Source organism: Notolabrus celidotus, chromosome 15 (genome assembly GCF_009762535.1).
Source record: "Notolabrus celidotus isolate fNotCel1 chromosome 15, fNotCel1.pri, whole genome shotgun sequence".
Classification (NCBI taxonomy): Eukaryota; Metazoa; Chordata; class Actinopteri; order Labriformes; family Labridae; genus Notolabrus; species Notolabrus celidotus.
This window is the reverse complement of record NC_048286.1, coordinates 15724576-15738339: the sequence shown is the minus strand read 5'-3', so window position 1 is coordinate 15738339 and position 13764 is coordinate 15724576. Positions and strand designations below refer to the sequence as shown.

Sequence of the window (13764 nt, the reverse complement as noted above, 5' to 3'; positions counted from 1 at the left end):
TATTGTCAGGACTAATTTATTCAAGACTTGAGACAGTGAATAAACGTGGGAGTAAATGTTAAAAAACTGTATTAGGACAAGACTGTACTTGTTATTGGCATAGCATGACTTTGAAAACCGCTAATGATGGTGCTTGCATATTTTTTAAGTTCTAACGCCACTCATAATCTTTATCTGTAGAAGCCATATCTAAATGTGATATAAGTTTAGCCAAAAAGCTGTATTTCATCATGAAATGCACTCCGCCATATGTTGAACACCTACACTGCTAGTGTACTTTTTATGATCTCACTGTCCAACAACAATTACAATTTTGACGAACTGGTTCGCTCAGTGTCATGTCAGTGCTTTCATCAGTGGCGAACATCATGGCGGACTTCTTCCTCATCCTCCATTTCATCCTCTTCATATTCGCCCATCTCGTCAGCAGTGGCGTCCTGGTACTGCTGGTACTCGGACACCAGGTCGTTCATGTTGCTCTCAGCCTCTGTGAACTCCATTTCATCCATTCCCTCTCCGGTGTACCAGTGCAGGAAGGCTTTGCGGCGGAACATAGCCGTGAACTGCTCGGAGATCCTTCTGAACAGCTCCTGAATGGCCGTGCTGTTGCCGATGAAAGTGGCAGACATCTTTAGGCCGCGTGGAGGGATGTCGCAAACTGCTGTCTTGACGTTGTTTGGAATCCACTCGACGAAGTAGCTGCTGTTCTTGTTCTGCACGCTCAACATCTGTTCATCCACTTCCTTCATCGACATACGCCCACGGAAGATGGCTGCCACGGTCAGGTAGCGTCCGTGACGAGGGTCGCAGGCCGCCATCATGTTCTTGGCGTCAAACATTTGCTGTGTCAGCTCTGGGACAGAGAGAGCACGATACTGCTGGCTGCCCCTGCTTGTGAGGGGTGCAAACCCTGGCATGAAGAAATGCAGGCGGGGGAAGGGCACCATGTTGACAGCTAGTTTACGGAGGTCAGCGTTCAGTTGTCCAGGGAAGCGGAGGCAAGTGGTCACACCGCTCATGGTGGCTGACACCAGGTGGTTGAGGTCTCCGTAGGTAGGGGTTGTCAGCTTCAGGGTGCGGAAGCAGATATCGTACAGGGCCTCGTTGTCGATACTGAAGGTCTCATCTGTGTTTTCCACAAGCTGGTGGACAGAAAGAGTGGCGTTGTATGGCTCCACCACAGTGTCGGACACTTTTGGAGAAGGCATGACGCTGAAGGTGTTCATGATGCGGTCAGGGTACTCCTCACGGATCTTGCTGATGAGGAGCGTACCCATTCCTGAACCTGTGCCTCCGCCCAGTGAGTGAGTAAGCTGAAAGCCCTGGAGGCAGTCGCAGTTCTCTGACTCCTTCCTCACCACGTCCAGGACCGAGTCCACCAGCTCGGCTCCCTCAGTGTAATGACCCTTTGCCCAGTTGTTTCCTGCTCCACTTTGACCTGCATGATGTATGTAATGAGTAAATATAAATCATGTTTGACAAATACTCTACCATTGTCTACAAAGGTATTTGCTGCGTTCAACTAAAGTACACAGACCAGCAGCTACTTTCAAGGGGCAAACGGTTCTTCCAGACCTATTTTCTAAAGTACCCCACATATCAGATATGTTCAACACCATATGATCCACTGTTAAGTTCCTGTACTCAAAGAAAGCAGCAAGGAACTTTGAGGAGCAAGGAACTTGCGGAGGCAGAACAAAAATATATAGAAATAATTACCGCACTGTCTGACTGTCAAGCTTGGCCTGAGTGCTATCACTGAGTTAAATCAGGAAACAGCTTTGACTATAGTCAATTAAGTTTCTTTTGAAATATCCCACACACCAAAGTTAAAAACAGACCATTAGGATTAAATACATTCATCACCTTTCTGATATATCAACAAAATCTGAAAATAAAGAAATATAGTTTTTGGTTGTATTGGATTGTATGCAGTGGCAGTTCTAGACCAATTTTACTGGGGAGGCTAGGCTGGGGCCAAGGGTGTTGTCAGAGGGACACATTCAACCCTGACAAAAGAGACTGAGAAGGGCGAGGACCGGCTGAGAACAAACTGGCAAAACATTAGTGCATCCCTATATACTAAACATTTATACTACTGTGTACTATATCAAAATACAGACTGAGAGCAGCTGTTTGGCTGTTTACACTCAACATGAGTCCCTTAGCGCTTTAAGGGACTGGAATCAAGTGCCACACTTTTTTTATTGTATAATATTTGTTTGATGGGGGGGGGGGGGGGGGGGGGGGGGGGGGGGTTTCAAATATAATTTCATTCTCATTCAATTTCCTCTTGACTGGCTATTTAACAGAACTTTGTATTTTGGTGTGAAAGCATAGCATAAGCATTAACAAGAGTAAATAAAAAACCTTATCCTGGATTGATAGAGAACACTCCATATGTGTATTGTCGTAAAGCTCAAAGACATTGCTGCTTTATTGTGTAAAGTCATTCTTTGTTCAATTTGTTGGCCCCTGTTTCCACGCTTGACATAATCAGCACTGCAGCATCATCTCCAATTGGATTTCTTTTTAGCTGAGTCACCACTAGAGCTGTCTCAGTCTGACACAGCTGCACATGGAGGATACGTCACACGACTGGCACATCGCTGAGAGACTGCAGAAGCTTTGTGCTGGGCATGTAAAGTACTATACATCTCTGTCAGGTAAAACTAAGCTCAGTTTTACTGGCTGAGACAGCAGCTGCTGACACACACACACATTGTACATGCAGTTTGTTGAGGATTAGTGATGACACTGTGATATATTATCAACTTACCAAAGACAAAGTTGTCAGGCCTGAAGAGCTGCCCGAAGGGCCCGGAGCGGACTGAGTCCATGGTTCCTGGCTCGAGGTCAACCAGAATTGCACGGGGGACAAATTTGCTGCCTTTGGATGGAAAAGAGCAGAAGATAGAGGGAACAGAGAGAGACGTAATGGAGGGAAGGGTGGAGTAAGATATCAACAGTCTCAGTGTATGATGTCAGAACTAAAAACTTGGCTTCGGACATGAACAGATGTCCAATTTAATTTAATTTTTGTATCACATTTTACCTCAGCCTCACCATCAAGCTGGATTTTTTAAAAATGCAATGCACATGCTATTGTTTGTTTCTCACACTTGACTATGCCCCACCCTCTCTGTCTGTAACCCTTAGCATCAAACTGCTGCAGCATGCTGCACTGCTTATTTGAGACCAGTGGGGCTTTCAATGTGCTGAGCTCTGCAGAGTTCATTCAAATAAAGACATAACCTGCCCCAGTCCATATTTCCTTTTCTCTCTTTGTCATGCTTGAGTAAATCTTAACTTTGCTCAATCGTTTAGGCAGACTTGTTCTTTCAATATTTACACAGGACTTATTTCATTGGATGCTGTGTCAATCTACATGCAATACTGACCCAGAAGGTGACACTGATGTCTGCATGCAACATGGAAACAAAGGATCAATAAAGTCTGCTGCTAGCAAAAAGGACAGGGTTAGCCAGTAGAGCCTAATGTGCTGTTCAAGCTATCTGCATCTCCTCTCCTGTTATTAATCAAGAGTGGATGAGTGGGCAGTGTTTGATCTCAGTCATGACTAAACATGGAGTGAGATCTGCCCTGACTTGTCCATCTGAAAGCATCTATTCAAAGCACACAGAGCTGTAAGAATACGGAACCTTTTTTATTAACTTTTTAAAGCATAGCAATGGCAAGAAATGACAGGTGGATTTAAAGCAACAAAGAAAAAATGTGTTGCTGAGATGAGAAGAGGTACAGTGAGCAGGGTCAGCTATAGAGAGACTGCAGATACCTGTACTCCCTACAGAGCGAGAGAGAGAGAGAGAGAGAGAGGAGGGGGGGGGGAGATTTTATTTTTCACTGTCCTAATTTCTTCTGCACTCATGCTTGGACCTACTTTCCCCAGCTGCTACATTAGTGGCATGAGCATACAGTAGCATTGAAGTTAGTGTCTATGTAGCATTAAGGTCATGCAAAGACAATAACCAATGAAAACAAAGCTTTACCTAGAGATATGCTACACAGATGCAAGACTGATGTTTAAGACAAACCTTGTCAGATGCATTTATTTGCCCTACCTGAGGCTTCATTGTAGTAGACATTTATCCTCTCCAGCTGCAGGTCACTGTCACCTTGGTAACTACCAGTGGGATCGATGCCGTGCTCATCACTTATCACTTCCCAGAACTATAATGGGACACGCATAATCATGTTGGGGGCCATTTGGCAACAAAACATGTTGTGAAAACGAGTTACAGCACGTGCGTCAGGCTTATTTTAGTAATTGCGCATCTGCTTGGGGAGAAAACGGCACGCAGCAGAGGTGGGCCACATCACTGCAGCCACTACCCCACTGAACCGCACCCTGCATTTATATAAACAGTAAAGTACCAATCTCAAACTTTCTTCAAACCTTTGTTTTTTTAGTTTCATCCGAGATAGCACAATGTTTTTGTTCATAAGTGCCCGGAGTCTGTAATTCTTTCAAGAGAAAAAACAACCCTGGGAAACAACACGTGTGACATTCTGCATAAATTATCCAATTATACCTCTACGTTTCAATTTTCCTACATTGAATGGTATAGTTGTACCTTGGCCCCGATCTGATTTCCGCACTGGCCGGCCTGGAGGTGAACGATTTCCCTCATGGTGCGCTGCGGATGCGGGCAGAGAACGTCCTGTCTCGACTTCACCTGCGTCCGGTCTTCAGAGCGTGGCAGCTGTGTTTCTCAAAATCAGCACTTGCCTCATTCCTAGGACGAATGTTGAGCCGGTGAGGTAGATAAACGTGCTGCCGGTCAGATGACGTTGCAGGCAGCGCAGCATCCCAGCATCCCTGTCAGCCAATAGGAAAGCAGCTGTTTGATGCAGTGGAGGTAGAGGATCGTGCCGCATCATCCCCCTGACATCACCCCGTCCCATGCAGGGAAATTTCTGCCTAAGGTTGCTGTATTAAGCTCAGGCTATTATTTTATATCATGTAATACTAATGACTGCACTTCAGTTACATGTGCTGAATCATTTTCACTGAACTGTCTGCATACTTTAGCCTGAATGATATCAGTTAAGCCTTTATACTAAAACATTTGTATCTGTAAGTTTTAGTGATGCTGTCTCTTTATGAATTTTTATACTCTAAACCAGGGGTGTCAAACATGCGGCCCGCGGGCCAAAACAGGATCGCCAGAGGTTCAAATCCGGCCCACGGAACGACTTTGCAAAGGGAAAAATGACTTCCTGTTTGCCTGTTGAGATTCATAAAGACTTCTTAGAGCACTATAAGATGATCCACTAACTACTAACACTAGGGCTACACCCCTGCATACAACACTGTCCAGCAAGCAAACTGTTCCTGCTGGAGCTGAGGGGTCCAAAATAGTCAACTTTACCTTCTTCATTTTTATAATTTATCTGTTCTTTTGCAGTACACATTACACTCTGTGTCAGGTGAATGGGTAACCTGTGTGTTTGTTGTGTTCGCAGCAGGTTTCAGGGCTTAAAGAGTTCAAATTCGGCCCCACTATGAGACTCATCATGGCAGAAAATACAACAGCTGTTTTTGTTCAAAGACAGTTCATTAAATGTGTACATTTTCAGAATGTACCTGTACTTTTTTGCACTAAAACAAAGGGAGAAATTTAGAGTTGTCATTCTCTATAGGTTATTATGTTTTGATTTTACTGGTCCGACCCACTTCAGATCAACTTGGGCTGTATGTGGCCCCTGAACTGAGATAAGTTTGACGTCCCTGCTCTAAACAGTGCTGGACAAACATGCTAAGGGGGATGGGGGCTGGGATCTTCAAAAACCCCCCCGGACAAAATAAAATACCCAACTATTTTTGCCAGACTTTTAAAACAAGCCGACATTTCTACATCCCACTTTAAAGATACGTTTTCCCTCTCCAGATCAAATTTAATAACATTGGTGATCTCCTAACTTTACAACTATTGCTAATTTCCCCCATGGCTAACTATGGTTTATGTAAGGGATAATGTACAGTGAGCTTCACGTCTAGATCTTGTCTCAGCCTGACAGGATTCCATTTAGCACAACAATCCACAGATGATACATAATCCATCTTATTACCTACCAACTATTGGTACAAACAAGTTGACACTAAGTATTGATTTGAGGGTTATTACTTAAAATTATTTATTCATGCAGCTAAAATAGTTAGTCCCTCCGATTCTTTGGTTATTGGAGCTTCCACAGTAATGGTATTTTTTTACCCAACTTAACATTTACTCATCCTAACCCATCTTAACATTTGTCTGCTTTACTGTTATAAATCACATTAAACTCAATACTGTCATTCACTGGGAAGTCAAAACAGAGGTGTTTTTTGTTGGCATTCTTAACAGATGCAGAAAATAACAGATCCTCTTGCAAGTAACCTTTCTGTTGGCATGAAAATGTGAAATCACAAACCTCTTATTATCCAGAATTAATAACTTTTGTTGAGCAGTTTTCACCAATCAGAAACAGATGTACAGTCAGACGATGAGTAAAAGAGCTGGGTATAAAGAGCAAATAGCCCTTATGACAAATGCATTGCGTTTACACCATACCTTGCATGTGTTAGGATGCTTAATGATAAGCAAATTTTGAACATGATTAAATATATCTACCAAACATCTGCATGCTAACACTGTTATTATTAACATATTACATTAACAAATATTATCCTGCTGGCCTAATTATTAGCCTAAACTAAAGCATTTGTGTGCCTTAATAGCAAACAGCAACCTCTAAGCCAAGAAAGCTAAGCCAACATGTAAGTGCTAAAAATACAGTTCTTCAAGCAGCCACTTGAGGCTGGCTTCAAAAGTGAGTTAATCGTGAACAGACCGAATATTAGAAAGGTCAACTTGACATAAGTAATGCACATCCTTAAATGAAAAAGCCTTTTCTCTTCAAAGTATCCACCATCTGAGACAACTGTTAGTATAGTAAATTATTTAACTAATTCAATTTTATCAAGGCTTTAGGTGATGCACATTTGGGAATATTTAGCATAGTTTATGCACAGAAAGCATGATTATGGGCGCATTTCTTAAATACTCTTAAAGGTACAGTTTGTAATTTTTAGAAGTATTTAGCTGAACAGACATGGTATAACTGGAATAAAATATTCATTATATGTTTAAATAAGCGTGCAATTACTTGAGTATGAATATTGTTTTTGTTTGTTTTTTAACTTAGAATGAATTTGAATTATATCCACATAAGGAGTGGGTCCTCTTCAATGGAGTCCACCATCTTGCTTCGCAATGTCTATACATACGTGTTTTTGTATTTAGATTGCTAATACCACACTGGTTGGAAGATGGAGAAGAAGAAGAAGAAGAATTTGTATAGATAAAAAAAATGTACGGTAAAAGCTTGACAAATGAAGCATCATACTTATTATGCATCAAAGGAACTCCTTATCTGCAAAGGCCACTGTCGTCATGTGTAACTTCACCAATGGAAGGGGTGATCAAGCGAACATTTCAATCTAGAATCTGACTGCTAGATGTAGCCAAATATTCATATTTCTACACACTGTATCTTTAAGATATTTATTTACCAACAAACTCACACAGGACATTTTTTAAAACCCAAGAATGTGGAGTATTTGTGCACTACTCTTAAACACTCCAGTCTGTTCTACCACCCTCAGGATTTTTGAAATCCATTCAAACCCTGTTCGATGGTTGGATAAAAAAAACTGATGTTCTTTTCTTACTGTTTATACTCTTACTACTTCATTTGACCCAAACTGAGTCCAGTCAGCAGTAAGTATTTGATCTATTATAATGGGTTCAGGTTGTGATAAATAAAGGCTGTAAAAGTAAGGACTCAATGATTTCCACAGTTGATCAATAAATAGTGGTTTATTTTAACAACAGGTATGGCTTATATACAAGTGCATTATGTCAGTTAAAACAAAAACAAAATGAAATCAAACAATCAGAAATTATGAATGGTACAATCCATGGTTTTTTACATTCATTCAAATCTCCTGTCAAGAGATTCTGAGTCGCACGGTTGAGAGAAGCAAAACCTGAAATGTGTACACCGGGGACTTCATGTGTCTGAGACTTTAATGTAGCAAAACAGTTCACCAGTCCTTGTTATTATGATCTATTATCCTGTATCTTTATTGAAGCTGGGCGTCTCCACACGCTTACTATTTACAAAGGCATACCTTTTTCTTTTTTTTTTGCTTTTCCACCATCCCCCCCATCTCCTCGTCTGCCTCATCGCTGGTGCTAACAATGCTTTTGATTGCTTTTACTGATTTTTGATTTGACTAAACTCTGAGTGGTGTTGAACCAAATGCATTCAGATGTAAAAGCTCCTATCAGCACTCTGAACCAGCTGCATTGGAGTCGTGAAAATGGAAGCAACAGATCCCAGAGAAGACTGGATACTTTTTGCTGTGTTGTGATATTGTCTTACACAGAGCAGTTTCGGCAATACGCACACTGAAACACAGAGACAAACATTCACAGACATCGAGGATTCAGAATATTGTGAAGCTACCGACCACTGCAGTCAGCCCCCTCTTTACTGCAGATGCCACAAAATCCTTATTAAATCTAGTTTCAATGTCCTGTTTCACAAGTCTTATTACATGAGGGTCTATTGCAACAGCTTGTGTTTTAATTAACTTCAGAATTATATGCAAAATCCAACTCGTTTCCCTTTTTTCTGTCCATACACCAAGCTCCACCGAATCTGACATCACATGATTGCAGGGCATTGTGCTTTGAGGCTTAGCAGCATGGCATACATATGTTTGTATGAATCTTTTACTAAATGGATGTTTGTTAACATGATCTCTTGAAAGATCATCCTGAATCAAACCAAAACAGAGCTTTCATACTTTGATTCAAGAAGGGAAAAAAAACATCCAGTTATGTTTGCTCAATCATTCACATACCAAAGGATATGTTGCCTTTGTCAGTGCATATTTATCTCGGACAGATTAAAGAAAAATTGAAGTGAGTCAAGTACCTGCAAGGTTTTTCATAATAGTACCACAAGATAGTGTAAATAACAGAAGGTTGGTGTTTCCTTTGATTCCTGAATGACACCTTGATAGATCACACATCAACCCTGCATAAATGTTATACTAAGAGAAAGTTTCATCACATTTGAAATGACAAGACATCATTCAGTTGGCTCTTATGTTTTACAGTAACATGTGATTATTATTCCTATGTGTCATTTTATTATTATTGTAAACAGTAGTCTATCTGCAATCATACACCTTTTTCCAACTAAACGTTCAGCCTCCAATGCATGAAGTGTGTAATTACAGCAGTTACACACATGTCAAGTATAACGCTGTCCACAGGTGGACGCAGGCTTTGGAAGAGAAAGTGCCTCCTCAAGAAAGAGTTCGTCAATTTAACATGAACAGTTTCATCTTGCTATAAATAAGGATTTGACCTGTACTTTAAAGTGTCAATTTGTCAAATATATAAATGTTAAATATGTCAAATATATGAAATATTGCATTTTAAGGTAAACTTAGTTGTGCATGTGAATGTATGAACGTACATATAACATATATAAGCTATGTTAATGCCAGAAGATGGTTTGGAAAACACACCAAGTATAAGCGATGCTGTAAATCTTGGTGATCACATCGAACATTTTGTCATCCATTGATTTCATTTTAAAAATATTTTTGTCTTTTTTTTAAGGTTTGCTCGTTTGTTTAGCTGACACGTTCACAATTATTTTTCATGCTTTGTCCCAACCGCAAAGAATAAGGTGCCACCACACTGAGGTGACAGAAATACTGAAAGAATGAAGTATAGGTTTAGTACAATAAGGGCACGCCATGGGAGATTATTCAAAATAATACTTTGAATTTAAAAAAGACTTAATCAAGCTAAACAACTAATTTTCAATTTACTTACAATATCACATTTACAAATAAGAGCATTTGCATACCATCAATTTCATTGACTGAAACAATTGGAAAAATAAAAGTTTCTTCAGACCAACAAAATATGGGTCATTGTTTTTCTCAAAAGTCGCTGTTCATTCAGTGAAGCAACATCTCAATCTCAGCTCCCAATTCTAATTTTTCAAATTGTGAAACAGCATATCAGAAGTATTTATTTCATACGTAACTAAAGTCTTCTTTTATATTCCTAATCTTTGAAGTAGGATTCATCCGATTCAGTTTAATCCATTTACAGGCAGGGGCTGCTTCAAACAGTATTTCCCCAAAGAGGCAAATACTGCATTTATACTAATTTTTGGCACTATGTCTACATTTAATTTTGGTCTGAGTTGTTTTTGGCTTTGGAAAAATCTCTCTCCAATTTGGATCGTTTTCCGTGTAACGGCAAAGAATACTTTGTAACATTCAGATTTTCTTTTTTTTTTTTTGTCCATACAGGTAAGGCGATATTTCAACACAAATATGTTAGACAGACATTTCATTTGAGCAAAAAGTACCATTGATATGATTTTTTTTTGTTTCGTTTTAAGCATCATTGTATTCCTCTCCAGTCCTCTAAGTGATTGTGGGTATAGTCATAAGTCTCTTTCAAAACGACAAACAGTGATTTCCCATTCATTTACATCAAAGTAGTTTAAAGGCTGGTGATTTCCAGTGACATTCAAAAAAGGAGCAGAAGATGCTGTCACATTGTCACAAAACCAGCCTCTGGCACTCTCTCTTTTGCATGGTCTCATTTATTGGCTTAACGCAGGTGGGGGAAGGGAGGAGGAGAGGAGGGGCGTTGAGAAACGTACAGCAGCTCTTTAAGACACATCTACTTGACTCCAGGTCCTAGACAGTCTTCATGGAGTGCCGGGAGTCTGAGCAGGACAGTTCATGCCCCATCCTCAGTCAGTCATGTGGTGTGGGCTGCTTCGTCCTGCAACCGTAAAGCTTCTTTTCCTGGCTGCATCCAACACTGGATCAAGACGATGCCACGCCATTGACAGTGTTGTTTTCTGTGCTGGCACTGATGGATAGGACTCCAGAGTCTATGGGGGAGGAGACGGTGCAGTCCAATAAAGAGGAGGGAGTTGCCTCTGCAGAGCTTGGATCCATGATGGAGGTCAGAACTGAATCCTGCTCTGGCTGGGCAATGTCTGTCAAAGTGGTTGATTCTGGCGTGGGGGTGGGAACAATGTCTGTGACAGGGAGAATAGTAGGAGAGGGTGTAATGGCATTGACATTATCTAGAGCAGGGGGAGAAGAGAAGTCCTCTAGGGGTATATGGTCTGGGTCAATGGGTGGAGGGGGACTGGGTAAAGGGGAATCAGGGACTGGGGAATGAGCAGATATATCATTAACACAGGGTGTAATAGGGCCTACCTCTGCAGGGTCAGAGTCTACAACAGGAGGTACTTCAGAGTCTTTAGAAGAGGGTGTAGATGTGGTTTCATCTACTATTTCTAAATGGATGGGAATGTCAGAGTGTTCGCCAGTTGGGGGTGGGGGGTCAGTGGAAATGTTGCAGTCTGTCATCAGGGGTGTAGCAGATGTCTGGGGACTTTCATGCATAGGTGGCGGATGGAAGTCTTCCAAAGGGATGTTAGAGTTCTCTTGCGTAGGTAGATCAGATTCCGGGGTGGTACTTTCAACATCGTTATCTAGAGGGTTTGGAGATTCTAATGTGGAAGAAGGCGGGGGTTCAATGATGGGTATGGTGCTGATTAATAAGGAGTTGGGTGCATTTTGAGGGACAGGGGAAGTGCAAGAGCCCGAAGAAGGGGAAGGGGTGGTGGGCAACTCTTTAATTGGAGAAGGACCAGTTTTGTCCTCCTCAGGAGCGGCAGAAGCTGTCAGTGGCTGGGTGGACTCCAGGATGATTGCTGGTGGTTCCTCTGCATTGGCTAAAAGAGGGTCTGTGATGCATTGGGCTTTGTGTAGAGGCGTGGAAGACAACAAATGCTCTGCACTTGCATGTCCGGTACCATCTTTGCCCAGGGCTGTAATGGGTGTGGATGAAACTGAGTGACCGTTGGGGCCTTTGGACTCAGGCTTGCCAGGATGTACCTCCATGAACATAGGAGCAGACACATCTACCACTGACGGAGCGGTCAAATCAATGGCTGAAGAGGCGGTGGAGTCCATCGTTGACACTGCAGTGTTGGCTGCCTCGTGGAGCGGCGTGTCATGCACCCTGGTGTAGTCCCTGCTGCTCTCAGATTGAGCCAGCAAGAGGCGCTGTTCTCCAGGTTTCTTCGGGGGAAGGAGAGGCTGTCGAGTGTAGCTCTCGCCGTCAGCTAGAGTTTCGGGGAGGGGCTGGTAGCGTGTCTCGGGCAGGAGTAGGATGCAGATGATGCAGATGAGGGTGCAGCAGGCAAAGATAATGTGGTGGAGGAAATATCCCTTCTGATTGTGGAGCTCCATGATTGGTGCAGTCAGCATGCCGAAGCCAGCACTGGCCAGCACCAGGCCCAGACCGCCACCCCTAAGAAAATATTGTTGTATGATAGGATTAAGTTATGATGACATTCATATAAAAACCCTTATTAATCCTCCCAACAGACTAATAAAAAGCAACATAAAAGAGGTACATCTTGGGAATGCTTCTGTTGACATTTTATCAAACAGCAGCAGAGAGAGCTGCAGCACCATTAAACGCCCCTCTCTACATGCTGTCACCCTGTCCTCCTGTACTTGCCTAAGTTGGCCACCAGAGACCGCCACTTGAGCACCATCAGCAAACCAACACCCCTTACATAACCCAAGATAAAGAACATCCAGGGCTTTGTCATATATTCTCAGAGGGGCTTGCTAATTTGTACAAGATGTGGATTACATTTGACACTGAACTGTGAAAGTCTGATGATTCCTGAGGTTCAATGATTCAATACCTTCTGTTAACAGAAGGTGGAGCAGCTAATCCATCATAAAGAACTTGTCATGCTATGGAGACAAGCACTGTAATAACTGAGTTAGAAGCTAAGGACAGTTCAATAGACTTATGGAGCACTTCAAATGCCTTCAATAATTATCAACCTAGTTATTTGACAATTTTAAAATGCCGTGTCAGCTGATGATATTGATTATTGATGAGAACAAACAAGATCAAACATTGTCGAGTAATCACCTACATATTCAAAGAAGAAAATGTGACACATAAATACACAGCTGTCTTCTTTCTCTGTAGAATAAAAGCACATTTTCCAAATTTCCTCTTCCCCCTGTATTGTAACAGTCTCAGAGTAACAGTGGGCTTACCTGATCACAGTGGGTGTGATCTCAGCACAGAAGAAGATGCTCAAGTTGCTGACTGCGTGGGAGGAGAACATGCCGATGATGGAGAAGGCAATGGAGAAGTTCTTGTTCAGCGTACCTGAGCTATCTGCAGACAAAGCAGGGGACACACTTATGGCAATTTGCACTCATTAACTTGTGTGATGTGTAAAGAACAAGATCGCTGCACATGCGCTGGTATATAAACTAATGTGTATTTATACAAACCATGCAAACAGACATCAAATACATTTTGAATCTAAGAGATTATATTGAAGCATTCCATATAACAAACATTCCACGACAAACAGACATTAACAGAATGCAAGAATCGGCTTTGTATTTAGAATTTTTATTGACAACTGCATTCCTTATTGTGAAATTTACCATGACTGAATAGAATCCATGTAATTTGCTTAAAGCTGCTGTAAGGCACTTTCAATTTAACTTATCTATTTGCTGATTTTGTCCAGTACATTCTCAGGTAGCTTTTCCTTTTGACAGTCAAGTGTATCTCTCGTCAAAATCTTTGC

General features: G+C 41.7%; 2 protein-coding genes across 5 annotated transcripts in view; both read right to left on the bottom strand.

Moving 5' to 3' along the window:
- On the bottom strand, positions 1-4871 carry LOC117826194 (tubulin beta chain-like). 4 transcript variants are annotated; one of them, XM_034702084.1, is made up of 5 exons: positions 4596-4871; positions 4083-4191; positions 3797-3805; positions 2780-2890; positions 1-1438 (listed from the first exon to the last, which is right to left on the bottom strand). In XM_034702084.1, the coding sequence occupies exons 1-5, from the start codon at positions 4650-4652 to the stop codon at positions 354-356; spliced, it is 1371 nt and encodes a 456-aa protein (XP_034557975.1). In that variant the 5' UTR covers positions 4653-4871; the 3' UTR covers positions 1-353. The 4 variants fall into 4 exon arrangements, with proteins under 4 accessions (XP_034557975.1, XP_034557976.1, XP_034557977.1 ...); XM_034702085.1 differs by lacking the exon at positions 3797-3805 and having other exon boundaries at positions 4596-4870; XM_034702086.1 differs by lacking the exons at positions 3797-3805; positions 4083-4191; positions 4596-4871 and adding an exon at positions 3402-3743.
- A 5819-nt stretch (positions 4872-10690) lies between these two features.
- Positions 10691-13764, bottom strand: part of LOC117827104 (solute carrier family 22 member 23-like) — a 36838-nt gene continuing 33764 nt past the window's right edge. Inside the window, exons 9-10 of the mRNA XM_034703577.1 lie at positions 13217-13340; positions 10691-12443 (exon numbers count right to left, since the gene is read on the bottom strand). Coding sequence (XP_034559468.1) covers positions 10940-12443; positions 13217-13340 — 1628 coding nt within the window. The 3' untranslated portion in view covers positions 10691-10939. The remainder of the gene's footprint in view (positions 12444-13216; positions 13341-13764) is intronic.

Coding starts and splice junctions, on each gene's coding strand:
- LOC117826194 (XM_034702084.1), bottom strand. CDS start 4,652: ATGAGGGAAATCGTTCACCTCCAGGCCGGCCAGTGCGGAAATCAGATC. Junction 4,192..4,595: donor GAAATCAGATCGGGGCCAAG/GTACAACTATAC, acceptor GTCCCATTATAG/TTCTGGGAAGTGATAAGTGA. Junction 1,439..2,779: donor GCCTGACAACTTTGTCTTTG/GTAAGTTGATAA, acceptor TACATCATGCAG/GTCAAAGTGGAGCAGGAAAC.